At 49.3% G+C, this 27,242-nt stretch overlaps 1 protein-coding gene across 2 annotated transcripts in view; it reads right to left on the bottom strand.

Moving 5' to 3' along the window:
• The window catches only part of LHFPL4 (LHFPL tetraspan subfamily member 4), a 49,996-nt gene extending 22,760 nt beyond the window's left edge, over positions 1 to 27,236 (bottom strand). For both annotated transcript variants that reach the window (XM_028719724.2, XM_077925147.1), the window contains exon 1: positions 26,536 to 27,236. In XM_028719724.2, coding sequence (XP_028575557.1) covers positions 26,536 to 26,941 — 406 coding nt within the window. In that variant the 5' untranslated portion in view covers positions 26,942 to 27,236. The remainder of the gene's footprint in view (positions 1 to 26,535) is intronic.
• Positions 27,237 to 27,242: the final 6 nt, after the last annotated feature.

Below are 27,242 nucleotides of genomic sequence, written 5' to 3'. Positions count from 1 at the left end.
GGTATATAAAAGAGAGAATTTCAGCAGGTATAGCTTGTCATGTGTTCAATGCATGCAAAAAACACATGCTTCTTCTTTGGCGATCACTCGTAGCCGAGTAAGATTGTCTTCCATAAACACGGTTTTAACAGTGAGTCCGTAAGTGACTGTGGAGGCCAATTATGGATCCACACGTCCTTCCTCAGTGGGGACATAGGTTTCCGGATGAGAGTTGATCACGGTGAGGGTTTGCCAAGCGCGCCTTCCTCTTAGCACGTTCCTCCCTTGCGTCCTGAGTTCAGGTGTCTTCAAAGCCCATGACACCATTGGTAAAGCTGTTCTCCAATTGGAGCGCTCGAAGGCCAGTGTTTCCCAATTGTTAGTGTTTATACTACATTTTTTAAAAGATTTGCCTTGAGACAGTCTTTAAACCTCTTTTGTTGACCACCAGCATTAAGCATTCCGTTTTTAAGTTCGGAATAGAGTACCGTATTTTTCGCTCTATAACACGCACCTGACCATAACACGCACATCGTTTTTAGAGGAGGAAAACAAAGGAAAAAAATCTGAATGAAACAGTGGATGTATCATTTTTCTGCTTCATGCTGTGGCCACAGACATGTGATCTGATGGTGAATTCGGGGTAGCTCAATGCAAAGATCCTGAGGATCCATGTGGATCCATGCTTTTTAACCACATTTTTGCACCATTGCAGCCCCAGGCAACAGTGGGTGTGTGATTTTTGGGGGGCAGGCTGCTATGTGATCTGATGGTGAATTTGGGGTGGCCCAATGCAAAGATCCTGAGGATCCATGTGGATCCATGCTTTTTAACCACGTTTTTGCACCATTGCAGCCCTAGGCAACAGTGGGTGTGTGATTTTTGGGGGGCAGGCTGCTATGTGATCTGATGGTGAATTTGGGGTGGCCCAATGCAAAGATCCTGAGGATCCACGTGGATCCATGCTTTTTAACCACATTTTTGCACCATTGCAGCCCCAGGCAACAGTGGGTGTGTGATTTTTGGGGGGCAGGCTGCTATGTGTAACTACATTTGTGACTACATTTTAAGTGGGAAGTGAAGGAAAAACACAGAAGGGACAAGAGAGCGGTGTGCAGAGAAGCAGCTGGCTAAGAAAGCACGGAGAGGAATTAGAAGGAAAGACCTCTGCTTTCCCCTCTGCTTGCCTGGAGGGGAGGGGATTTGCCTGCTCTTTGTTCCGTTTGAGCAAACACAGCAACGAAACAGAGGAGGGTGGGCAGTAAGACCCTGAGGCAGAATGCAGGAAAGCAACCACTTCCTCTTTTCAGGTTTCCCTCTCCTACACAACGCATGATTGATTTTTGCTGATTTTTGTTCCTGCGCTCCCCTAATCGGCTCCAGGGACCCCCCCCCCACATTCGCTCCATAACACGCACAGACATTTCCCCTTCCTTTTTAGGAGAAAAAATCTGCGTGTAATAGAGAGAAAAATACGGTAGTTGCTTTGGAAGACGATAATCCGAACAACAGGACCAGTCCAACGAAGTTGATGTAGAAGAATCATTGCATCAACACTGGTGATCTTTGCTTCTTCCAGTACACTGGTATTAGTTCGCCTGTCTTCCCAAGTGATGTGTAAAGTTTTTCGGAGACACCGTTGATGGAATCTTTCGAGGAGCTGGAGATGGCGTTTCTAAGTGGTCCATGTTTCACAAGCATACAGTAAGGTTGGCAGTACAATAGCTTTGTAAACAAGCATTTTGGTTTCACTGCTTGGAGGGCTGGGGGGCAGGTGGGACAGGGTTCCTAGGCAGACATCCATGATGGGCCCTGCTCAGTCGTTGCTGGAGCTGTCCAAGAATGCTGGGTGCTGAGGCCAGCCATGATCACTTGCCCCGCTTCAATCCCCTTTCGGTGCAAGTGAAAACCAAGCGTGCCACTCCTATAGCATTGACTTCTATATATTGGGAACGTACAGTCAGGATATGGTCCAGTATACCTGAAGGAGTTTCTCCACCTCCATCATCCAGCCCGGACACTGAGGTCCACCTCCGAGGGCCTTCTGGCGGTTTCCTCGCTGCGAGAAGCCAAGTTACAGGGAACCAGGCAAAGGGCCTTCTCGGTAGTGGCGCCTGCCCTATGGAACACCTTCCCAGCAGATGTCAGGGCAATAAACAACTACAGTGGTACCTCAGGTTACATATGCTTCAGGTTACATACGCTTCAGGTTACAGACTCCGCTAACCCAGAAATAGTGCTTCAGGTTAAGAACTTTGCTTCAGGATGAGAACAGAAATCGTGCTCTGGCGGCGCGGCGGCAGCAGGAGGCCCCATTTGCTAAAGTGGTGCTTCAGGTTAAGAACAGTTTCAGGTTAAGAACGGACCTCTGGAATGAATTAAGTACTTAACCTGAGGTACCATTGCATTTTATTTTTAAAAGATAACTTCCCTGTTTAGGGAAGTTTTTAATGTCTGATGCTGTATTCTTTTTAATATTCGGCTGGAAGCCACCCAGAGTGGCTGGCGAAACCCAGCCAGACGGGCAGAGTATAAATAATAAATTATTATTATTATTATCTGAGCCTGGCTTTCCTACTTCCGAAACCTGAGTCTACATCCCTGCTCTTGAGCTGAAAGTGCTCTCCCACAGCAAGCTTGCGGAAATCCCTAGTAAGACCATCTCCGCCCTGCGGTGGACAATCACGCAGGAGGAAGAAGGGAAGGGGAGGGAGGAGGAAGAAAGCAAGCTCAACTACGTAAGGTGACCGTCCTTGTCATGCAGTCGTGTAGCCCCGTCCACGCAGATTCACCCACCAGCTCCCACACCAAGCAGCAGAGAGGTGGCCAGCAAAAGGCAAAGTTTGTCCCAGAAAGGTTTTGAAGGAGGCAGTGGGTTTTAAGGCCCGGGAGGCAAAGGCAGGGACAGGATTATCTGTGTCAGGCCCCGTGGGCTGCGGCTTTTCCTGCCGGAGTCTCTCAAGGCTGCTTTGGTGTGGGAAGAAGCTCAGTCTCGGCTGTCTTCCCTGCCTCCCTCGCCACCTTCTCAAAGTCCCCTCGCAAGGAGGCCAGTGCACCTCCCTCGCGGGCTTATCTTTTCCTTCCTCGGCAAAAACAAATTAATAGGAGGGGGGTTGCGTCGTATGAGTCAGGCGCAAACAATGGGGGACCACAAATTAGAAGCAGGGAGGTTCTCCGCGACAAGGCACCAATCCCCTATGATGGAAGGGGTACTTTGTTAATTTGGAGCATCTGAGATGCGTTTGGAGCAACGCAGCAGGAGGCCAGAGCTGAGGAGGAGGAGCTGCACAGAGTGCAGGGAATGAAGGAAGATTCCCTGCCTTGAGACGGAGGACACAAGGGGATGAGGAAAGCCTTGATGGATCAGGCCGAAGTCCAGCATCATGAATTCCTCTCTGAATGTGGCGCTAAGGATGGTCTACACAAGATCCCCTGAAATCCTGCGATACCATCGCAGAGCAGCACACCTGCCTTCAAATGCCCCATCTGCATTCAAAACAGGATCATAGCTCTTTGAAACAATCATGGCTTCCCCAGGGAGAATCCAGGGGGCTGTAGTTTGTTATGGGTTTGCTGAGAGACCTCGCTACAGTGGTACCTCGGGTTACAGACGCTTCAGGTTACAGACTCCGCTAACCCAGAAATAGTACCTCAGGTTAAGAACTTTACCTCAGGATGAGAACAGAAATCGCGCGGAGGCAGCTGGAGGCCCCATTAGCTAAAGTGGTACCTCAGGTTAAGAACAGTTTCATGTTAAGAACGGACCTCCAGAACGAATTAAGTTCTTAACCTGAGGTACCACTGTATTCCCCTCAAAGAACTACAATTCCCTGGAGTGGTTTAACAATCAAACCCTCTTCCCAGGGATCTCCGGGAGTTGTAGCTCAGTGAGGGCAATATTTATCAATTGCTTTATTAATTAGATTTATATATTTCGTCAAAAGATCGCAGGGCAGTCATTCCCAAGATAAAAAAATACAAGATAAAAAACACAAATAAATAGTTAAAAGAAAAACAACAAAACTATAGCTCTCCCCCCCATTCACAAATACACTTAAAAGGCCATAGAATGTTAATCAGACCAAGGCCTGATGGAAGAAGAACGTTTTTCGCCTGGTGCCTAAACATATAAAAGCAAGATGCCAGCTGAACCTCCCAGGGCAGAGGATTCCACAAACGAGGAGCCACCACAGAAAAGGCCCTGCTCTCGTATTGCCAGCCTCCAGACCTCTTGTGGAGGAGGCACACGAAGAAGGGCTTCAGATTATGAACACAGTGTCCGGATCGGTTCATATGGGGAGAAGCAGACCTTGAGGTGTTAGGGGTCTCCTAACAATTCATAACACCCTTAACAAACTACAATTTCTAGGAATTATTTTTTTGGGGGGTGGAGCCACAACTTTTCAAAGTGGTATGATACTCTTTAAAATGTTTAGCGCAGATGGGACTAAAATACCTGAAACTGACATGGGAGTCGGTTTACGCATTCACCACGGGAGTAAGTCCCATGAAAACGTGACAGGATTTACTTCTGAGTAGGCATGCAAAGAATCATACTGCTAGCCTCCTAGGAATAATAATAATTACCATTATTAGCAGGGTTATCTGAAGATTTGTAGGATGAAATTGCTACCTATTTAGGTTGAGTAATACAATATTTTAGGTAATGCTATAACAAGGATAGGAAACGAAGCGAATTGTAAAGATGTAAAGTTTAATTTTGTAAACCATCAGATGGGAGGAAGGTAAGTCATTAGGCTCAGTGGAGCCAAAGAGATAAAATAAGAGGGTACACTGTTACGTAATGTGATTATATGTAAAACCAATAAAAATCATATATATATACATGAATAATACTAATAATTTTATTACAGTGGTACCTCGGGTTACATACACTTCAGGTTACATACGCTTCAGGTTACAGACTCCGCTAACCCAAAAATATTACCTCAGGTTAAGAACTTTGCTTCAGGATGCGAATAGAAATCGTGCTCCGGAGGCACGGCAGCAGCAGGAGGCCCCATTAGCTAAAGTGGTGCTTCAGGTTAAGAACAGTTTCAGGTTAAGAACAGACCTCCAGAACGAATTAACGCTGTACTTATACCCCGCCCATCTGGCTGGGTTTCCCCAGCCGCTCTGGGTGGCTTCCAGCAAAATATAAAAACGTAATAAAACATCGAACATTAAAAACTTCCTGGCAGTAGTCTGTATTTGTTTGGGATCAGAACTGTTTTGGATAAGGATTGTGCTGTAAACCCAGTACAGCTTTCGCCAGCTTCATGCTCTCCCCAAATCTTTTGAACTACAAGTCCCATCAACCCAAGCTGGCTTGCCCCCAGTTGCAACAGCTGGAGGATGATGGGAACTGTAGTCCACAAACACCTGAAGAAAGCACGAAGTTGTTGAAGGCAGGTCCAGTATGCTACGTGTGCTTATTTCTGCACCTCCAAAATCTCTGCTCCAGCTGAACATTTGTGAAGGGGCAGATTAGCACGACGACACCGCAAATATTTGTTCTCTGAAGAAACCTTCTCTTGAACTCTCCGCGCACCTTTCCCTTGGCGAAAGAGAGAGCAGAAAACAGCAAATGGATGCAACTGTTTTTTGCCTGAGGGCACGGAGTGCCATTTGGGGGCGGGGGAGACGACCCCCCACACAAGCACAAATGTGCCTTTCCCTGTATGTTCAGACCACATGCCCTTATACCTCAGGAGAACCCATGTCTCTGTTTGCCAGGCATCCTGAAACGTTTACATTTAATTGCGAAATTTATTTCAAAGAGGTTTGCGCTGTCAATCTTCTCTCCTCCCCCCCTGCCCCCCCTGTCCAAGACATCTCTTTCTGGCCGGAATGACAATCCTGGCAAAAGGGCCAGCCGTCTCCTGAGGTAAAAGAAGGGAAGGGAGAGTTCTGTGTGTGGGCGACAGGAGCTCAGGGAGAGGGACTAAGCTGTAGGGAAATGACATTCCGTGGGAGAAAGTGACTTTAGGTTCCAGATGTTGCCAGGCTGCCGAATTAACAGATGTGTCATTAAAAAGGACTAAAGCCTCTGTGTGACGCATTTTAACCCCGTCCTAATAGGGCGAGGATTAAAAGCCCAGTTTGGCAGAAAGGGTAGAGGAAAGGCGGCAGCGGCGGCGGGGGGGACGACAATATGGGAAGTGATGGGGAGGAAGAGCCCAGAGCTCACTAAGACTCGGGGGGGGGGTACTTGGATTGGAGAGTGCCCTGATGTGACCTTCCTTCAGTAAGAATCACAGCGGGTCTTTCTTGGCTAGCTTGAGCCCAGCACTGCCACGCAGGACACAACTCAGCTTTTGTAGAGTGTGGTGCTGATTGTGCCAAGGCCGCAGGTTCGATCCCCCTATGGGACATTCCTGCATTGCAAGGGGGTTGGACTAGATGATTCTCAGGGTCCCTTCCAACTCCACAATGCTATGAACTCCATCAAAAACAGTGCTTATTTAATAGCAGTGGTATCATCTCTTCCCACCCCCCGTTCGTTTTATTTGTGCACAGGCTGTTGATCTTAGAATCACGAAATTATACAATTGGAAGGGACCCTGAGATTCATTTAGTCCAACAGTCTGCAATGCAGGAATAATAATAATAATAATAATAATAATAATAATAATAATAATAATATATACCCCACCCATCTGGCTGGGTTTCCCCAGCCACTCTGGACGACCCCCAAAAGAATATTAAAAACACAATAAAATATCAAACATTAAAAACTTCCCTAAACAGGGCTGCCTTCAGATGTCTTCTCAAAGTCAGGTAGTTGTTTATCTCCTTGACATCTGATGGGAGGGAGTTCCACAGGCGGGCACCACTACTGAGAAGGCCCTCTGCCTGGTTCCCTGTAACCTCACTTCTCACAGTGAGGGAACTGCCAGAAGGCCCTCGGAGCTGGACCTCAGCGTCCAGGTCGAACGACGGGGGTGGAGACCCTCCTTCAGGTATACTGGACCAAGGCCGTTTAGGGCTTTAAAGGTCAGCACCAACACTTTGAATTGTGCTCGGAAACGTACTGGGAGCCAATGTATGCAGCTGTACCTTACAGGGATCGATCCTGCAACCTTGGCGGTATCAGCATCACACTCTAACCAACTGAGCTATCCGGCTGATGAGGCATAGGATTCCTATGAAGCATACTGGGTGACCTCCAAGCCAGCCCCAACCTCGCAGGGTTGTTGTGAGGGTAAGCGCAGGGTGTGTGAGAACCATGGGCATCCCTTTGCATTCCTTACAGGAAAGATCGGAACATGGGAAGCTGCTTTATCCTAAGTCAAACCACTGATCCATTTCACAGAATCATAGAGTTGGAAGGGACCATGAGTGGCAGAAGAAGAGGGGGGCATTTCCAAGTCTACCCAGAGATGCCAGGGATTAAACCTGGAACCTTTGGCATGCAAAGCAAATGCTCTACCACAGACCTATGGCCCTTTCCCAGAAATAAATAAGACAACAAATGGGGCTAGAGGAATCTTCCACTGGCAAGAGACAGGGATGTAGGAACCTGGTACCTCTCCAGATGTTCATCACTGGACTCTAACCCCCATCTGTGCAGAAGAGGGACTAGTCAGAAGAGTCTCTCACACCCCTTTGTTGTGCAACTGCTGTACAACAGCCCTGCAGTGCTGCCAGCTGAGTCTTACCATGTGGCAGCGGGGAAACTGGGGACATCCAAAGAATTGGCAAATCCTGGGATCCCGGATGAGCACACCTCCTGCTTCCGGTCAACCCCTTGCCATTTACACAGAGCCCTCTGCTTCACCCCAAGGACAGGCTAATTCCTGGCTTTACCCACCGTAGCCGTGGTCTTAAGACCCCCAATAGAGTGAAACTCAAAAGTGATGTGGACGCCTAGGGATTCTCGAATGTGGCAAACACACACACCGACTCCACAAGTCTAACTGGAAAACTTTACTAGGGATATGTTAGGAAGAGGGCAATTGGGTCCAACAGAAACATTCAAAGCAAAAAGAGCCCAATGACTCCAAAACCCGACCACTTAGAATCATAAAATTGCAGAGTTGGAAGGGATGCTGGGGGTCACCTGGTGCAAACCCTTGAAATGCAGGAATCTCAACTAGATCATCCATGACAGGTGGCCAAACAAAGCCACTTCTGCCGAAGGAGGCGGGTGGAGGCCAGTCCCATGCGATTGGGGGGATTCCCGGCCACGTCACTCCCTAGCTGGCAAATTGGCTGGCTCAGGGGCGTGGCCTGCCCTCTTTGCCGCCCACCAGCTGTTCCTGGTTTTCGCCTACCTCGTAGCAAACCGTCACAACTTTCTGGGTATTGGCGGTTAGGCACTGGTATTGTTCTGTAGATGGAAGAGGGGAGGTAGCGCCATCACCTGCCCCACATATTGAAGGGTACTCCATTAAAGGATTCCGGGGGCATGGCCCTGTCTGAAGCCTAAGGAGGTTAGGGCCTAAGGCACGCCTCCCTAGCGGTGACCCCGGGGGAGTTCCTGATGTGCATCAGCAGGACTCCCCCTACTGGTGGTTAACCCTTCCCGGACTTCAAACAGACGGGCTGGAGTCGGATATAGTCGGTTAGGACCAATGCCTAAGCCAATACCGCTCATCACCTGTAACCAATAATGTTATGGCCTTTTTTAGCCCGTTAACCTTAATAATTGTGTTGTGTGTCATTATTTCCACCTTGGGGGGGGGGGGGGAGGTCGGGAACTCGCCACGCAACCTCTGCCTAAAAAAACCCCAAACCCACCTCCCGTGAGAGTCTGATCTACTGTCCATCATCTTCCTGGTGGTTAGTGTGAACCTCCTTTCTTGTAACTTGAAGCCGTTGGTTTTGGGTTTCTGGAGGAAAAAACAAGCTTGCTCCATCCCCTGTGTGACAGCCCTTCATATACTTGACAGTGGCCATTGTATCTCCTCTCAGTCTCTGGCCTACTTACTTCTAGGCTACTTACTAGCAACACAATGGTCTCTGTCTACTTGTGAGTAGGCAGCAAAAGTGGCCAGCCTCTGTCCAGTTGGTCTAGAAGATCTGGCCCAGGTCCCTGATGATGATTTTATTTTATTTATTCAATTTGTGACGTGGGTGGCGCTGTGGGTTAAACCACAGAGCCTAGGACTTGCCGATCAGAAGGTCAGCGGTTCGAATCCCCACGACGGGGTGAGCTCCCATTGCTCGGTCCCTGCTCCTGCCCACCTAGCAGTTTGAAAGCACGTCAAAGTGCAAGTAGATAAATAGGTACCACTCCGGCGGGAAGGTAAACGGCGTTTCCGTGCGCTGCTCTGGTTTGCCAGAAGCGGCTTAGTCATGCTGGCCACATGACCCGGAAGCTGTACGCCGGCTCCCTCGGCCAATAAAGCGAGATGAGCGCCACAATCCCAGAGTCGGTCACGACTGGACCTAATGGTCAGGGGTCCCTTTACTTTACCTTTACCTATACCGTCCTATACCCATAGATCTCAGGGCAGACACAACATTCATGATGACAGAGAGAGTTAAAGCTTCAAGAGCATTGCACCTTTTAATGGCTGTCTCCCCTTTCCTAGAGCAAGAGACCCCTGGCTCTTTCTGACCAATGAGAGCCACGGTCTGGGTGCCAGGTAGGATCTCAGGTGGGCACTTAGATACCCCTTTCACATTTTAATAGAACAGGAAGGAGATATGTGACAGTCTAGCTTGGAGAAATGGTGGAGATTAAGAAACCAGGGTCCTGCGTGACCCGGTCAGACCCAGCATGCCTCACCAGCTGCAAGGGATTATGGGAGCTGTAGTCCAGCCACATCTGGAGGGGCACACATTTCCCATTGGGGATGAGTAAAGGCAGTGTGGTTGACCCAGGGACCGGCAGCTTAAAGGCAAAGAGAGAAGCAGGCAGCACGGTTCCTAGAAGCGAATCTGTGCGTCAGCTGCAGCACCAGGACATGAAGGGAGCAATTAAGGGGAGAGGCAGACTTATTTGGAGAATGATTGCTTTGCCTTGAGCCACCAAGGACACAGGAGCAAAATGCTGTGCTTTTGTTTTCATTCTCTCCCTGCTTCTCTTCTCCCCCTCCGGTGTTAAAGATGAGGTGCTGTCATAGAACGAAGCGTCAAAGCCGATGCTGAACAAATGAGGAATAAGCAAGCAATAAGCCACAAGGGCCGGGGCGGAGGGGAAGCACAAAAGCAGTGCAGTCTGGAGGAATGCAAGAACGTGGCAGGCAGCCATGCTGCTGGCAGCCGTGTGTGGCCTTCTGATTACTGTTCCCGGCTGCTGACCCCTAAACAGGCTCCTGTGGCGTTAGCGGCCACATGACAGGATGAGGTTCAGCAGGTAAGGCCTGGCTTCTACCGCCCTGGTGCAATACCAAGAGGGGAAAGCAGTTATTGCCATTCGGGCTTCCTCAACCTTCCTGATTAGGAGCTCCCTTGGAGGCCAAGCAGTGCCCATCGCCTAGGATGTTCCACCTCCTCTGTCGGAGGCAGTAGGCCTCTGAATGCCAGTTGCCGGGGGAATCACAAACAAGGAGAGTGGCTGCTGCACCCTGGTCCTTCTGGTGGCTTCCCATTGGCCTCTGGCTGGCCACTGTAATGTCAGGGACTGGTTGGACGCAGAGGAATGTTCCAGCTGGGGAACCCCCAAGGGAAGAAGGAGACTGGTGGAGACTGGTTGGGGGATGGTGATGAGGAGTCAGGGGGTGAAGACTGGGAGGAGGACGTGTCAAAAGATGAGAGATAACAGGGCTTTGTGAGCAGGGGGAGTCTGTGGCAGAGAGGAGTCCAGAACCAGAGGCAGAAGCAGGCGAGGAGGGAGATTGCCAAGAGGCAAGAGATGAGTCTGGCTAGTGAAGAGTCACAGGTGTCTGTCTCCCCATCCTGCTGCAACAAGCTCCCCTCCCCTCCTCATCTCCCAGAACCAGGAGAGGCATGAAGAGGACAGAGGAGTAGCTAACATCATGTAGGCGCAGTCTCAGATTGCTTGGGGAAAACCCTGGATTGCAGAGGAGAGGCAACTGTGGGGAGGAGGGGACCTTCAGTCTCAGCATGGGGGCAAGATCTGCCGGAGATGAGTTGCTGTGCTCATTAGGCCCAATAATCCTGAGCAGATCCTATGGTGGTACAGTCCACTCTGACACCTCAGGACTATACCAGCTCATTTCTGCTGCATGTGGGAACCAGGGCTTGCAGTCAAAACTTTTACTCAGAGGAGTCCTAATAAAATTAATGGCTGTGACTAACTTGGCCATTTTAGTGGGCCCACCCTGAGTAAAAGTTAGCTGAATACCACCCCAGGTCTTATGTTCCCCAACTAAAAGGATGAGATCAGATGGAAAGGAAGACAGAGAACCTGGGGAAGAGGAGAATACGGTGTAGGTTACAGTTTTCCTCACTAAAAGTGCCAACTGATTTGGGGGCGCATAACCAGCCTAGCCTGCTCCCAGAGGCTTCAGCCTGATGCACAGACAGCAGTAGTGCAACGGGGATAAATGCCACTGCCCCGAAGAAGAAGAAGAAGAAGAAGAGGAGGAGGAGGAGGAGGAGTTTGGATTTGATATCCCGCTTTATCACCACCCGAAGGAGTCTCAAAGCGGCTAACATGCTCCTTTCCCTTCCTCCCCCACAACAAACACTCTGTGAGGTGAGTGAGGCTGAGGGACTTCAAAGAAGTGTGACTAGCCCAAGGTCACCCAGCAGCTGCATGTGGAGGAGCGGAGACGCGAACCCGGTTCCCCAGATTACGAGTCTACCGCTCTTAACCACTACACCACACTGGCTCCTAAAATCTGCACACACCTCTGATGGCTATTGGTGGCACAGCTGCAGAGGCTGCTGGTAAAGCTGGCAGCCCTGTATTGTTCCCCAGAGACACACCTGTTGAAATTGCTGCTTTTGCACAACTACGAAGAAAAAGAGCTTTGTCCTTTTTCGTATCAGGTCATCCAGTCCGGCCGTCCTTGCTAGGACATTTCCCTCCCAAAAGTAAAACCTCCAAATAACATACTGTAGGGCAGTATAAATGACGGCTATTAAGGTATTCCAAGCGTAGACCTCAGCTTTTCCCAGCATACAGAATATAGATCCACCCACCCGCAAAGCTACCTGGCAGGCGAGCACAGTATATACAGCAGCAATGTGTAATGATCTGGAGCCCCTCCAGGGTAGAATAACCTAGAAGCAAGGGACTGCTGCCTTGCAACCAAGTCAGGCTGCTCTAAATCAGTTCCTGACTCTCTGTCCTGCACACCTGATAATCTTCCTCTGTTTGTGTTCAGCCCAGCTTTCCCCATAACCAACAGGCATCACCGACTAGGAAATGAAATAAATAGAAAAGATTATAAGCTTTTTTTATACGCAGTAACAGCGGCAAGAATACTGCTAGCCCCAAAATGGAAACAAGAAGAATTACCGTCGATGGAAGAATGGAGAATGAAGTTAATGGAATACGCAGAACTTGATAAACTAACAGGAAGGATCCGAGGCCTACGAGACCACAGATTCACTGAAGACTGGAGTAAATTTGTAGACTATTTGAAAAGTATTTGAGATGAACAATTAACGTTTGTAGGTTTGCAAGAGACTCTGTGAAAATAATATTAGAAATATTGTAAAAAAGGGAATAAGAGGGAGGAGGTTTTTAATAAAAGGCAATATTAGATTAAGAAATGTGGAAGAAGGACTAAAATGGAGGATTTGCAGAAGAGCTGAGGGAACTCCCAAAAATGTATTTGTGAAAAATTGTGTTATGTGTTTTTATATTTTTGTATTGTAAAATGAATAAAAAATAATTCAAAAAAAGGCATCAACGACTATGTGAGAGTGTGTTTGCATGCTAGGAACCTTTAATACTTAGGACTCTCACCAAACAACAATTCCCAGGATTCTCTGGGGCAAGCCGTGATAAGTTAAACATGGAACAGAAAGCAACAATACATTTATTATGAAGATATGCCCTCCCTTGGGGCCAAATTAGGAGACTGGCAGGGCACGTGGCCCCGAGATGTCACTTCAGTGCTGCTAACACAGTGGTCTGACTTCACCCCTGAAGGCACACTCCATTGTCTCTTGAGACAGACAGATGCCAACAATTCTAACAGTGACTTAATGTTCACAAAGGTAACCCAGAGATGGGGAACCTTTTTGAGCCTTCTGGGCAACTTTCCAAGGGCCACATGCCAGCGGTGGACAGGGCCAGAGGCCAGGAAAATTAGGAAGGTGTGAAGCAAGGCTGCTGAGTGGCTGTGGCCAGGTAGGGGTGTGTGGCAGGGGGAGAGACCTCAGGGTCCAGACAGAGAGGCCTGGAGGGATGCGTTTGGTCCCAAGTTCTCCCTGCCTATGTCACTGGTGCACTGGATAGAGCAGGCCTGTACAGTCTATGACCTGTTAAGGCAGGCATGGCTAAACTTGGCCCTCCAGCTGTTTTGGGACTACAATTCCCATCATCCCTGACCACTGGTCCTGTTAGCTAGGGGTGATGGGAGTTGTAGTCCCAAAACCGCTGGAGGGCCAAGTTTGGCCATGCCTGTGCTAAGGTAACTGCAGCTCACAAGTCACAAACGGGGGTCCACCCAGGGCTTGAGAAGCTCCCTGTTTTCGTCACCCATCTGGAACTGCCAAAGAAACTACCGGTAAATAAACCAAAAGGAGGGGAGAGTTGTTAAGTATCTGGCGAGGAAGCCTGCATGGCTGGTGGGGCTGCATTCAGCTCGGTGGATCGCCAGCTATGTCAGCCGAAGATGCCCAGGTTTCAAATGAAAAACTGGGTAGAGATGTTGCCTCGCTTGCATTTTTCTGGATGCACCTGGTGTTTTATTCTTAGGATGTGTTCAAGGTTTCGTTAGGAGGGAAGATCACGACCGTGGTTCAATTTATCTGGTAGCTTCGAAAATCTCCACAGCAAATATTTGTAAGGACACAAATCTACCTAATGTGACGGAGTGGATGCATAGATTTGAGTAATGTAGCTGCAATGGACGAAATATCTAGTTATGTGAAGGGAAGCGAATATACCTTAGATGCAGTCATTTTGGAAGTAAACGCATTTATTTATGGGTTGGATTTTTTTAAAATGGAAAATTCAGAGCAAGTATATATTGCATCTTAACAACGCACCTGCTACTGTTGAGAAAATACTTGGTTTGTTGTAATTATGATGAATGGTTTATTTAGTCTTTGCATCATTTTGCCTTCGTCTTTTTTTAATAATGCTGTTTCGTTTTTTTACAGAAGAAGAGCCATCGTCAATAAAAATGACATCAGAAATAAAAAGGTATGAAGTTTGGCATTGGGAAGCAATAGTGATGGGTGGAAAGCCCGGAGGCCAACAGTAGGTGGCACTCGATAGGCAAATTCAACTAATGTTGTCCCTGCCAGCTTCTACAAGCGGCAACACGATGACAAAGGAAGAGGAAGCTGACATCCAGTGCCATCTTCTGGGCGGGATGCAAGTAAGAAGGCAAGCAAATAGAGGCTGGCCGAGGGCAGACTTGGTGAGCTGTTCCACCCAATGGAACATCCACCACCGGGAAGAAGTGTTTTTATACCATCTTCTGCCACAGGCCCATGATGTGAGCTCGGCTGTCAACAAGGATAAAGCACAATGCACATTGAAAAGCACTTTGGGTGTGGGTGTGTGGTGGGAGACAATCTAAAATGCTATACAGTGGTACTTCACGTTAAGTACTTAATTCGTTCCGGACGTCCATACTTAACCTGAAACTGTTCTTAACCTGAAGCACCACTTTAGCTAATGGGGCCTCCTGCTGCTGCCGCACCGCCGGAGCATGATTTCTGTTCTCATCCTGAAGCAAAGTTCTTAACCTGAAGCACTATTTCTGGGTTAGTAGAGTCTGTAACCTGAAGCGTATGTAACCCGAGGTACCACTGTATAAAAAAGCAGCTTTTATCAGTGCAATTTGTTGTATACTAGCCCTGTATACCTGAAGGAGCATCTCCACCCCCATAGTTCAACCTGGACACGGAAGTCCACCTCTGAGGGCCTTCTATCTACTTGCACTTTCACGTGCTTTCAAACTGCTAGGTTGGCAGGAGCAGGGACCAAGCTCACCCCGTCGCTGGGATTCAAACCGCCGACCTTCTGATCGGCAAGTCCTAGGCTCTGTGGTTTAACCCACAGCGCCACCTGCGTCCCACCACTGCCTGCCTACCTGCCTGAAATTGGACATGCAGCGCTCTGACACAGGGGCCAGTGAAACGCTGCCCGCCTGAGCACAGCGTTGCAAAACCAAAGCCAACCACCGGAAAGCTATGCTAGAAGAGCTTTGCTCAGGCTCTCATCCCTCTCTCTTCCACCTGTCCTCCGAGGTCCACCTGCCGGCTGTGTTCATCTAAGTCTTTCAAGGCTTCTGCTGCAGAGGAGGCTGCCTGACCTCCCTACATACCTGCAATGAAGCAGTCCTCTTAGGAAAAAATGCAACAAAGGAAACCCCTTTGCTGATATAACTCACCGGCTGCTCCTAATCTGCTCCGAAGCAGCACCCTCCTTTGATTACCAAGTGCTGGGAACAAGGGACTGAGGCGGAGGCAGAGAAGGTGCTTGGCATGCAGAAGGCCCCCACTTTGAGCCCTAGCATTTCCAGGGAAAGGCCCGTGTCTGAAACTCTTTGCTTTCAATCTACTCAGATGAAAGAGCTTTCCATCTGTTCGATATATGATTTCTACCCCAGTGGGGAGTTTCCCTTCGACAATCTTCACAGAGGCTTATGGAAAACTTGGCCTATCGCTCAATACACAAAAAACCAAAGTGCTGCACCAACAAGCACAAAACAACCCCTCTGCAGTGCCACAAATCCAACTTAATGGTGTAACATTGGAAAGTTTTGATCACTTTTCCTACCTGGGCAGTTATCTTTCCACAAGGGCCAACATCCAGCATTGCCTGAGCTCTGCAAGTACAGCTTTCTCCCGACTGAAGTGCAGAGTGTTTGAGAACCGGAACATTCGAAGGGGAACCAAAATGCTTGTTTACAAAGCTATTGTACTACCAACTTTACTGTATGCTTGTGAAACATGGACCACTTATAAGCGCCATCTCCAACTCCTCAAAAGATTCCCTCAACGGTGTCTCCGAAAAATGTTACACATCGTTTGGGAAGACAGGCAAACGAATGCCAGTGTACTGGAAGAAGCAAAGATCACCAGTGTCAAAGCAATGGTTCTTCAACATCAACTTCATTGGACTGGTCATGTTGTTCGGATGCCTGATTATTGTCTTCCAAAGCAACTACTCTATTCCGAACTTAAAAATGGAAAGCGTATTGCTGGCGGACAACAAAAATGGTTTAAAGACTGTCTCAAGGCAAATCTTTTTAAAAAGACTCTCTTAACGCAAATCTAAAAAATGTAGTATAAACACCGACAGCTGGGAAACAGTGGCCTGTGAGCACTCCAACTGGAGAACAACCTTTACCAAAGGTGTCATGGACTTTGAAGACGCTCAAACTTAGGACGAAAGGGAGAAATGTCCTAAGAGGAAGGCACACTTGGCAAATCCACACCGTGATCAACTCCTGCCTAGAAACCTATGGCCCCACTGTGGAAGGATGTATGGATCCAGAATTGGCCTCCACAGTCACTTACAGACTGACTGTTAAACCCGTGTTCATGGAAGACAATCTTACTTGGCTACATGTGATCGTCAAAGAAGAAGAAGAAGAAGACGAGGCAAAAGGCTTCCCAAATGACAAGGGTGTTGTCTGTTTATTGCATTTATATCCCACCTTTTCTTCCAAGGAGCTCAAGGTTCGTTCCCTCCTCATTCAACCCCTACAAAAACCTTGTGAGGTAGGTTAGGCTGAGAGGCAGTGACTGGCCCAAGGTCACCTAGTGTGATGGCCTGGGATTCCGATTCTGAGAGTGAACCGGAGGAATCCCAGCCGGCACAGGAGTCCCCGCCTCCAGGGCTGGCTGAACTGGGGCAAGGCCTTGATTCTAAGGAGCCTGCACCTGTGCCAGATCCTCAGGAGCAGGCACCAGGTGAATCCATTCTGGCCCCAGAGGTGCTTGAAGACTCAGTGCCTACAGGTGAGCCTCCCCCGGGGCCCAGTAACCCTTTGGCCTCTCCTGAACTGCAGAGGCTTAGGGCAGAGAGGCGAAGGGAACTGGTTTCTCCCAGGAGGAGTGCTCGCCTTAAGGCCAGGAGAGGCGGGGCTCCTGGGGGCCGGGACCGCCCCTGGCCTTAGAAGAAGATAAAGGTCAGTCAGCCCGGTCCCAGGTTGCGGGAGCAACGTCGTTGTGGAGTACCTGTTCTTACCCGGACCTAGACCTGCACCTCCAGTGTTCCTGTTCCTCGCCCGGCTTCCTGCTTCTGATCTTCGAGTGTTCCTGACCCCGCCCGGCTCCCTGTTTCGGACCTCGCGTCTCATCTTGTGAACTTCTACCAGGCTAGTGACTCAGGACTGAACGTTGGCTACGGTAATAGTACCTTCCCCCCCGGGACCAGCACACCTAGAGAGCTCATGAGCAATAACAGGTCACCCAGCGAGCTTCATGGCCGAGCGGGGATTTGAACCCTGGTCTCCCAGGTCCTAGTCCAACACTCTAACCAATACACCACACTGGCTCTGAGCAAGCCGGAGCCTCAGCACCTGAGTAGCTTCCCAGCTATCTAAATGCATCGGCCACATTTTCCCCTGCCAAGGTGTATGATGATGGTGTGCATTTGCCTGCGGTTTACGCCCAGCTCCTCCTTCAGCCCCTCTGGCTGCTTCCTCTGCCAACACCTGCTACGCCGATGCATTTGTCCCAAATGGCTCACAATTAAAGATGACAAGGACCATCTGCGGAGGAAGAGGCAGGGGGAAGGAAGATTCAAGCGTGCACAGCCTCGTTGAAGACTCTCGCCTTGGGTTCCCCGACTGATTACTCTGGGGAGACTCAGGAAGCAGAGGCTGGTTCCTCCTGGGGCTGGTAGGGCGGGAGGCCGGGAGGCCAACAGTAGGGGGAGCCATAGCCAATGACTACTACTGAGGCTGAGTGACGCTGAGAGGCAGGCCAGCCCATACAAACTGGAGTCCTCATAAGGGAGCTGTTCCTGAAGGAAGAACTGTGAGGGGAGAGACTTCATCAGGCAAGGCCTCCTTCCACCTGCCTTGCCCCACCCTCTAGTCTCTGCTTCTCATTTTGTATTGCATTATTTTATGTACTGTGGCTTGCTATTGCTTTATTGACTATAGTTTAGAAATTATTTATTGTAACTGTTGAGGGAATTTCTGTTTAACTTTTATAGGTAAAGGTAAAGGGACCCCTGACCATTAGGTCCAGTCGCGGACGACTCTGGGGTTGCGGCGCTCATCTTGCTTTATTGGCTGAGGGAGCCGGCGTACAGCTTCTGGGTCATGTGGCCAGCATGACTAAGCCACTTCTGGTGAACCAGAGCAGTGCACAGAAATGCCGTTTACCTTCCCGCCGGAGCGGTACCTATTTATCTACTTGCACTTTGACATGCTTTCAAACTGCTAGGTTGGCAGGAGCTGGGACCAAGCAACGGGAGCTCACCCGAAGCGGGGATTCGAACTGCCAACCTTCTGATCAGCAAGTCCTAAGCTCTGTGGTTTAACCCACAGAACCACCCACGTCCCTTTTAACTTTTTTATGTTATTATTATTATTTAATATTATTCTAATGATTGTTGAATGTTCCTTTTTTGATGTAGGTAGCCTATTTTAAAGTTATGCTTTATTATCACATTTTTGTATTGCATTAGATTCTTATTTTTTGTTTCTTCAGCTTGTAAACCGCCTTGAGTGTTGTAAGATAGAAAGACGGTATACAAATTAAAAATGATGATGATGATGATGAACTAATCCTGCTTTTGACTCCATTTCCCTCCTTGCTGAGTTCTACAAAGGCAAGACCAATAAGGAGGTTGACAGCCCATGCCACCCACAAAGCTCGTCATCTGTAAGGAGGGCAGACTGAGCTTATTGCCCCACTTGTTCTAATGGACCAGCCAGCAGTGGACTCAGAATTTTGGGCTGAGCTTGGAGCACAGTCACCCATCCACCTGATTATTATGATTATTTTTCCTCCTTCCTGGAACACGTCACAGTGGCTGGTTTTAGAATAGGGAGAATTTTGTAATGAAGAAGAAGAAGAAGAAGAAGAAGAAGAAGAAGAAGAAGAAGAAGAAGAAGAAGAAGAAGAAGGGAAAAACCCACACTGTGGTTCTGAATTACTGGGGTTTCCAGCAGGGCAGATGGCTGGTCTTTTTCTGTTTGGAATAACAGGAGCATCTTTTCTCCTAATTAGATCCCACTTCCTGGGGGGTGCGGGGGGGGGGGGGAGGCAGTGCCTCTTAAGCTGGAGTTTTCTGGGAAGCCCTAATTAGAGCCTTCGCTGATTTGTTAGCCACTAATTAGACGGCGAAGACTTAAAGTGTTTCCAAACAGAGACGTTGTCTTCTCGGGTTGAGACTCCACTCAACCCTGGTATCCCTGTTCCTCGGCTCTAGTGTGAAATGGCCTTGAACTCTCTCGAAACTGCTTCTAGCTCCCCTTTGCTAGAACTAGGCTTTGAAGCAGACTCCTTTATTTTTCTTTTCCATCTAAGGACAGGCATTGTTTACAACACAAACCCTCTTGCCTATCCTAGGAAAGGAAGGGGAGAAATGCAAGCCTTGCTTTAACCTAAATACGCCAACTCTTTGCGCTCTCCATATTCACAGTGCCCAGATCTCTCCTGGGGGGGGGTGCCCCTTTGTTTTCAACCCCCTGCAAGGCAGGAGTCACTGCTAAAGTATCCATGACAGATAGCTATCCAACCTCTGTTTAAAAAACGAAGGAGAGTCCACCACCTTCCGGGGTAGTCCGTTCCACTGCCAAACAGCTCGTAGCATCAGAAAGGCCTTCCTGGTGTTTAATCAGAATCTCCTGTCTGCAATTTGAATCCATTGGTTCGGGTCCTACCCTCCAGAGCAGGTGAAAACAAGCTTGTTCCACCTTCCATGCAACAGCCCTTTAGACATTTGAAGACGGCTAAAAAGCAGAGACATCACCATGCCAACAAAGGTCCGTATAGTTGAAGCTATGGTTTTCCCAGTAGTGATGTATGGAAGTGAGAGCTGGACCATAAAGAAGGCTGATCGCCGAAGAATGGATGCCTTTGAATTATGGCGCTGGAGGAGACTCTTGAGAGTCCCATGGACTGCAAGAAGATCAAACCTCTCCATTCTGAAGGAAATCAGCCCTGAGTGCTCACTGGAAGGACAGATCCTGAAGCTGAGGCTCCAATACTTTGGCCACCTCATGAGAAGAGAAGACTCCCTGGAAAAGACCCTGATGCTGGGAAAGATGGAGGGCACAAGGAGAAGGGGACGACAGAGGACGAGATGGTTGGACAGTGTTCTCGAAGCTACCAACATGAGTTTGACCAAACTGTGGGAGGCAGTGGAAGACAGAGGTGCCTGGCGTGCTCTGGTCCATGGGGTCACGAAGAGTTGGACACGACTAAACAACAAAAATCATATCTCCTCTGGCAGTGCATAGCTAGCCAAAGTGGCTACTAATCACTGATAGCCTTGTTCTCTGTGAATTTGTCTGGTTGTGTGTTTTTTTGAAGCCATCCAAGTTGGTGGCCATCACTACATCTTCAGGGAGCAGATTCCATACTTCAACTATGCACTGCGTGATAGCTCAGTCAATAGAGCGTTAGACTCTTGATCTCAGGGTGGTGGGTTCAAGCCCCACGTTGGACAAAAAGAATCCTGCATTGCAGGGAGTTGGACTAAAATTCAGTGTTTCCCAACCTTGGGCCTCCAGCTGTTTTTGAACTACAATTCCCATCATTCCTGACCACTGGTCTTGCTAGCTAGGGATGATGGGAGTTGTAGTCCAAAAACAGCTGGAGGCCCAAGGTTGGGAAACACTGGACTAAATGACCCTTGTGGTTCCTTCCAACTCCACAATTCTATGAAGAAGTGCTTTCTTTTGTCTGCCTTGACTTTTCCAACATTCTGCTTCATTGAAGAAAGCCTTTCTCACTGGGCTGGGACACTGCAGGGCCCAGCAGCCACTAGTGACTGGGAAGCCGGGGCGCAGGTGAGATAGGAGACTTCTCCTATCTAAGACAATCCCTCTGCCCTCCACCATCTCTCATGCAGCCGACACACTCAGTTCCCGGGCCCCAACCGATGCTGAGCTGTATGGTAGAAGTCCTTTCATCGTGGAGAAGAAAACAGAGCTGACCAGCTCTCTGCCCCTCTCAATATACTGACTGTAGAGCTTTTGTGTTGCGAAGGTTCAGCAGTTGGATTTAGTTACAATGCGGGAAGGAACTAGCCAGGGGAGGCTGTGGCAAGAACAACACAACAATGGAATGGAGAAGAATGAAAAGCCAGAATAGTAAAGTTAAAGGGACCCCTGGCTGATAAGTCCAGTTGCGAACAACTCTGGGGTTGCGGCGCTCATCTAGCTCTATAGGCCGAGGAGCCGGCGTTTGTCCGCAGACAGTTTTTCCGGGTCATGTGGCCAGCATGACCAAGCTGCTTCTGGCGAACCAGAGCAGTGCACGGAAATGCCGTTTACCTTCCCGCCAGAGTGGTACCTATTTATCTACTTGCACTTTGACGTGCTTTCAAACTGCTAGGTGGGCAGGAGCAGGGACTGAGCAACAGGAGGTCACCCCGTCACGGGGATTCGAACCGCCGACCTTCTGATCGGCAAGCCCTAGGCTCAGTGGTTTAGACCACAGCGCCACCCACATCTCTAAGCTACCCATTTATGCAGGGCTTACGTTCCAAGGCACCAGGCGCATATGTGAAATCGCGTATCATTGAAGCACCCATTGGAAAATCCTGCAGACACCCTTTAAACCTCTGGAAAACCTTTAAAAGACCACCAGCACTTACCTGATGCCCAACTCTCTTGCACAATCTCCTTCCTCAAACTCCAACACACCACAGGCCTCAACGGTCAGTGCAAAGGCTCTTGGGATTGCAATGGCAAAGGCTATGGCAGGGGTAGGCAAACTAAGGCCTGGGGGCCAGATGCGGCCCAATTGCCTTCTCAATCCGGCCAGCGGACGGTCTGGGAATCAGCATGTTTTTACATGAGTAGAATGTGTGCTTTTATTTAAAATGGATCTCTGGGTTATTTGTGGGGCCTGCCTTGTGTTTTTATATGAGTAGACTGTGTGCTTTTATTTAAAATGCATCTCTGGGTTATTTGTGGGGCACAGGAATTCATTCATTCCCCCCCCCAAAAAAATACAGTCCGGCCCCCCACATGGTCTGAGAGACGGTGGACCGGCCCACGGCTGAAAAAGGTTGCTGACCCCTGGGCTATGGGATTGCTAGGCGCTGTTTTCATGCCTTTTCAGACTTTTCTGTGCTCTTCTGGGGATGTTCTGGCAATTTTTAAATTTCACTTCCGGGCTTAGTGTGATGCACATGTACAAGTTATCCGCATATTGAACATGTGTAAATGGGCAGTTGCCTGTATACCTCTCCTCCTATTATTTGTTGGATGGGGTGGGTGGGTGGAGGAATCATTCCAGTTTCTGTAGTTTCTCAAATACTGACCTCGGAATAAAAATAAACACAACTCTCTGGTGAGCCACTTTTCTTGAAGGTCTGCTTTTAGAATAAAGCGAGTGGTCGGGCAGGCGAAATCTTCCACCCCATCTGTCCATTTCCCCCCTGGGTAACCAGAGGGCAGGGGGCGGCTTGGGGGGGGGAAATCATTAACTTTTTTGGGGGGGCAACTTTATTTTTTGACAAACAAACCAGGTATTCTTGCAGGTTCACCCACATACAGTGGTGCCTCAGGTTACATACGCTTCAGGTTACATACGCTTCAGGTTACAGACTCCGCTAACCCATAAATAGTGCTTCAGGTTAAGAACTTTGCTTCAGGATGAGAACAGAAATTGCACTCTGGCGGCGCGGCGGCAGCAGGAGGCCCCATTGGCTAAAGTGGTGCTTCAGGTTAAGAACAGTTTCAGGTTAAGTACGGACCTCCGGAATGAATTAAGTACTTAACCCAAGGTACTACTGCATATTACTTTGTTTACACCTGGGCAGCCTTATACTGGAATGCATATAATTGGTGCAGAATGCGAAAAGCATCAACATTTTGTCTCTGCTGTCCACCAACTTGATCTGTCCCATTCCTTAACCTAATGTGCGCTGATGTTTGTGCTTTGTGTGGTCATTTCCACAGCCAGATTACCCTGCCCTGGCCGTGTCTCCATTTATGCATCAGCTTGAATGGGCTACACAAATTCTCAACCACCACCATGCTGAGGCTGTGCTTGCTTCCTGTTTTAGCTAGATGGTGAACTGATAAATCAATTAAATCAGCCCTGTTTAGTTGACTAATTCATTGTAAATAGAACAGAGCTTTGTGAAACGGTTGTTTGGAGCCTCTGGCATTATTGCAAACAATCTGGGCTCGGGCATTTCCCAGTTCAGATTAAGGCACTCGGGTCAGGTAACGTGCTCAAGAGAACATCCCGCCACCTTTCAATACACAAATAAATAAATAAATTGACTGTGTTACCTAGCCAAGATAAAATGCTACCTTTGATAAATAAAGCCTCCGTTGTAAAACTGTTTTATGAACCACCACTGGCTCATTAGTCCATCAATTAGTTAGAACAAGACAGCTAATGGGCCGAAAACAGCTTTTATCTGCTGAAAATTCCACTCCTGCCACTGCCATCCTTACACCACCTCAGTGGCTCTCCAAGCTGCAGCCTCTTCTGCTCCTTCTGTGCTCTGCTAATTCTTTGGCAGCTGAATCAAGCAGTTTCCACTCAGTAGTGTCTTATTCTTGACTCTCCACTACAATGGCTAGGGAACGGTGCTGTTGGTTTGTGGGTAGAATCTACTGAAGGAATCTGGCAAGGATCCATGGAGGTGGGGAAGGGTTACATATGATCTGCTATGCCAAGTGATGCTTGGGAGTGGAATGCCCTTATCTGGAAACTTGGCCGGGCTGTAACCCTTTCCTGCCCACCAAGGACAAGGCATCTAGGTATGCCATGTTGAGAGCACCAACCTGGGGTCACCTCTCTTCTCGGGGCCTCCAGTCTCATTGCCAGACCAAGCCTCTCATTGCATGATCACAGAATAGCAGAGTTGGAAGGGTCCCCCAAGGGTCATCTAGTCCGACCCACGACAGTGCAGGACAATGGTGATATTGCCTTAAGAAGGGTTTGCAGGAACTGCATTGTGGGCTTTTCGCTACATCAGGGATGGAGAACGTGGACAGCCCTCCAGATGCTGCCGACTTCCAATCCCCTGTTAGCCCCAGACAGCACAGCCAGTAGTCAGGCCTGATGGGAGTTGTAGTCCGAAAACATCTGGAGGGCCACAGAGCTTCCCCCATATCTGAGCTATACAAAACAGCAGCCAAGGGAGGAGACAGGGAGGGACAATGTTCTAGAGCCTTTGATATCCATGGAAGTGGTGGATATGTTCCATCAATACCCTTAGATACTTTTATTTATTTATACTTATAAGAATATTTATGAACCACCAGCTCATTAAATAAAATATCAAGATAAATACATTAAAAACATCTAAACATAATAATGCCATATCTTCAAATGTTGTCGCCCCCCCCCCGGCCATATCTAGTACAGAGGGAAAAGCAGCTGGTCAATTGCTTCCCCGCATGTGTACAAATTGAGGAGCCTTCTCCAACCTGGTGCCCTCCAGATGTTGTGGACTACATCTCCCATCAGCCCCAGCCAGAAAGGCAAGTGGTCAGGGATGATGGAAGTTGTAGTCCAGCAACATCCTGTCGGGGGTGGCATTGGGTTGGGAAAGCCTGAAGCAGAGCAGAGGGTGGATTGTATAGACCTCTGTGGGTCTCCAGTAGCCCACCTGATTGACCCATAACCACCTTTGCTTCTCTGCCAACCCACACCTCCTTCATAGCAGTGCAATTGAAACTTTGTTGGGATCTCTGTGCTTTGCTGGGGAGGCTACAGCATATCCTGACCCCCATCATTTAAAATGTGGTCTATCACGAGGAAGAGGCACCCTGACCACCTTTGCCCCCACTCCCATCCTTAACAAAAAAAACCTTATTACTGACCCAACCAGGCCTAGTTACACTTTTTAGATGGAGATCTTTCCTGCTAATCAGATATTCACTCATCACCTCTTCCTTCAGTGCTGAGCTAGGCATCTTGGCTCATTTAAAATTCAGGTCTTCCATCCTTAGGCTGGCCCCTGCAACTTAGTCCAGAGCTTAAGCTTTAAAATGCTTTTACAATGGAGGGGGCAGCCTTCTTGCACCTATTTGTAAAAGAGATGTCCACCCTTCTTGACCCTTTTTGTTATACACCTGCCGAGATCCCCCCTTAATTCAGGATAGTGACTTTCAGATCCTACTCAATCAATCCTTACATGTTCCTTGACACCTGTCTCCAGGTCTGCATTATCTGACCTAAAGTCCAGAAATCTGGGCCCGTGCCTTTTGGTTATGACCCTGGTCTCCTAGCCTTCCTGGCCATTGCAACCAAACGAACAACATTCTGCACAGTGCAGTCAGTTCCTCCTGTGATGCCTTCAGCACCCTGGACAGAGCCACAGAGGCAGCAAGACGCTTGACCAATCCTCCGGATTATTTCTCCTGCTCCCTGTGGCGAGGATTTAGTCTCTGAGCTGGTTTTAAATCAATACATCTTTGGATACATTTAAAATTAAAGATGAAGGAATTTCCTGTTTAAGCTTTAAAAGAGCTCCCAGTAATTTATCTGAACGCTGAGAAAAGGGAAAGGCATGTCAGAGCGTTGTCCTTTATTTCAGCCTAAGCCCAGAGGAAATTACATCAAAATTCACATATCACACTTTGTTGAGAAGCACCGACAGGCAGATTACTATACATACTGTGGTGTGTATACACACACACACATACACCCAACCTCACAAGAGCCAGAGACATTCCACAAGCTTAGTGAAACACTTATGTTCCAGTACTTACCAGGGCACTCTGGAGCCTGTCTAGGCTAGCAAGTCTTTCTAGGCCCTAGAGTTTCCATTCCAATATGGCACCCTGCAAATGTTGTTGGACTACAACTCTCACTCACGCCTGACCCAACGGCCATGCTGACTGGGGCTGATGGGAGTCCCAAAATGTGTGGAGGTCACATTGGCTTAAAGTGGGTCTCATCAAACCTTCAGAGAGGCATCTGTTATGTTGATCCCAGTGTAAAGGAGCTGTCAAGCCTGGTTCTGTTGGCCTCATCCTGCTCCGGGAAAATGGGTATCCCTTTACGGCACAAGGCTGCAACAACTAATTGTTCCAAAAGAGCCTAAGTCACTGTGTGTCTTCCTCCCATGCAACCCACTTAAAATCAGGTTCATCCCCACTTAGCAAAACGACCCGGTCACCCAAACTTCTGGTTATCCCAGTTCTGCCCACTGTTCCATCCTAGTTGGGGGGCAAGCGCCCCACTCTTCCCCATCTCGACACTTCCCCCTCCCTCCTTTGGAATTTGGGTTGGCTTGCGTGTGGGGCGAGGAAGGTCCTTTGGGGAGGGGTAAGTGCGTGGGGGCAGAGAGAGAGTTGTGTATGGGTGGGGAGGGGTCCCCCGAGGCCCCGCTTCCCCCCTTACCTGCCAGCAGCTGCATCCAGGCGCAGATCTTGTAGACCGTGGCCGTGTTGCAGAAGAAGAAGAGCGAGAAGCAGGTGATGCAGCCCAGGATCAGCACCATGGAGAGCAGCACGAAGAAGGAGGCGGCCTTGAAGGCGCGCGAGGGGATGCTGCGGAAGTCGGCGAAGGAGCCGTGGCAGGTGAGCTCGCGGTTGTTGCCCTCGTTGCCCACGCAGTAGTGGAAGAGGCCGAAGTAGCCAGGCTTGGGCGTGCTGACGCTGTCGCCGATCCAGTAGGGCTGGATGAAGACCACCACGTTGATGATGGCGAAGCAGATGGTGAAGATGGCCCACAGCACGCCGATGGCCCGCGAGTTCCGCATGTAGTTGTCATGGTACAGCTTCGAGGCCTCCTGCGACGGCAGCATCCTGCGGCCGGGAGGCTCAGAGCGCGGGGCCCCGGCGGCGGCGGCGGCGACACGCGGGGACGACGAGGAGGAGGAAGAGGAGGAGGAGGAGAGGGGCGCACCGGCGCGCGCGCGCGGACGGCGGCACCAGCAGCAGCAGCAGCACCACCTCACTGGCCGAGGCGGAGTGGCCCCGGGAGCCCCGCCGAGGGGAGACCCGAGGGGGCGCCGGAGGGAGGCCAGGCCATGGGGCGGCAGGAAGGGCTCGCGAGGCTGCGGCAGGCAGGCAGGGAGGGAGCCCTAGGCGCGCCCGCTCGGTCCC

The sequence above is a fragment of the Podarcis muralis genome, chromosome 2, assembly GCF_964188315.1.
Source record: "Podarcis muralis chromosome 2, rPodMur119.hap1.1, whole genome shotgun sequence".
NCBI classification, from domain to species: Eukaryota; Metazoa; Chordata; class Lepidosauria; order Squamata; family Lacertidae; genus Podarcis; species Podarcis muralis.
The sequence above is the reverse complement of the archived record's forward strand: the minus strand, read 5'-3'. Positions and strand labels throughout refer to the sequence as shown.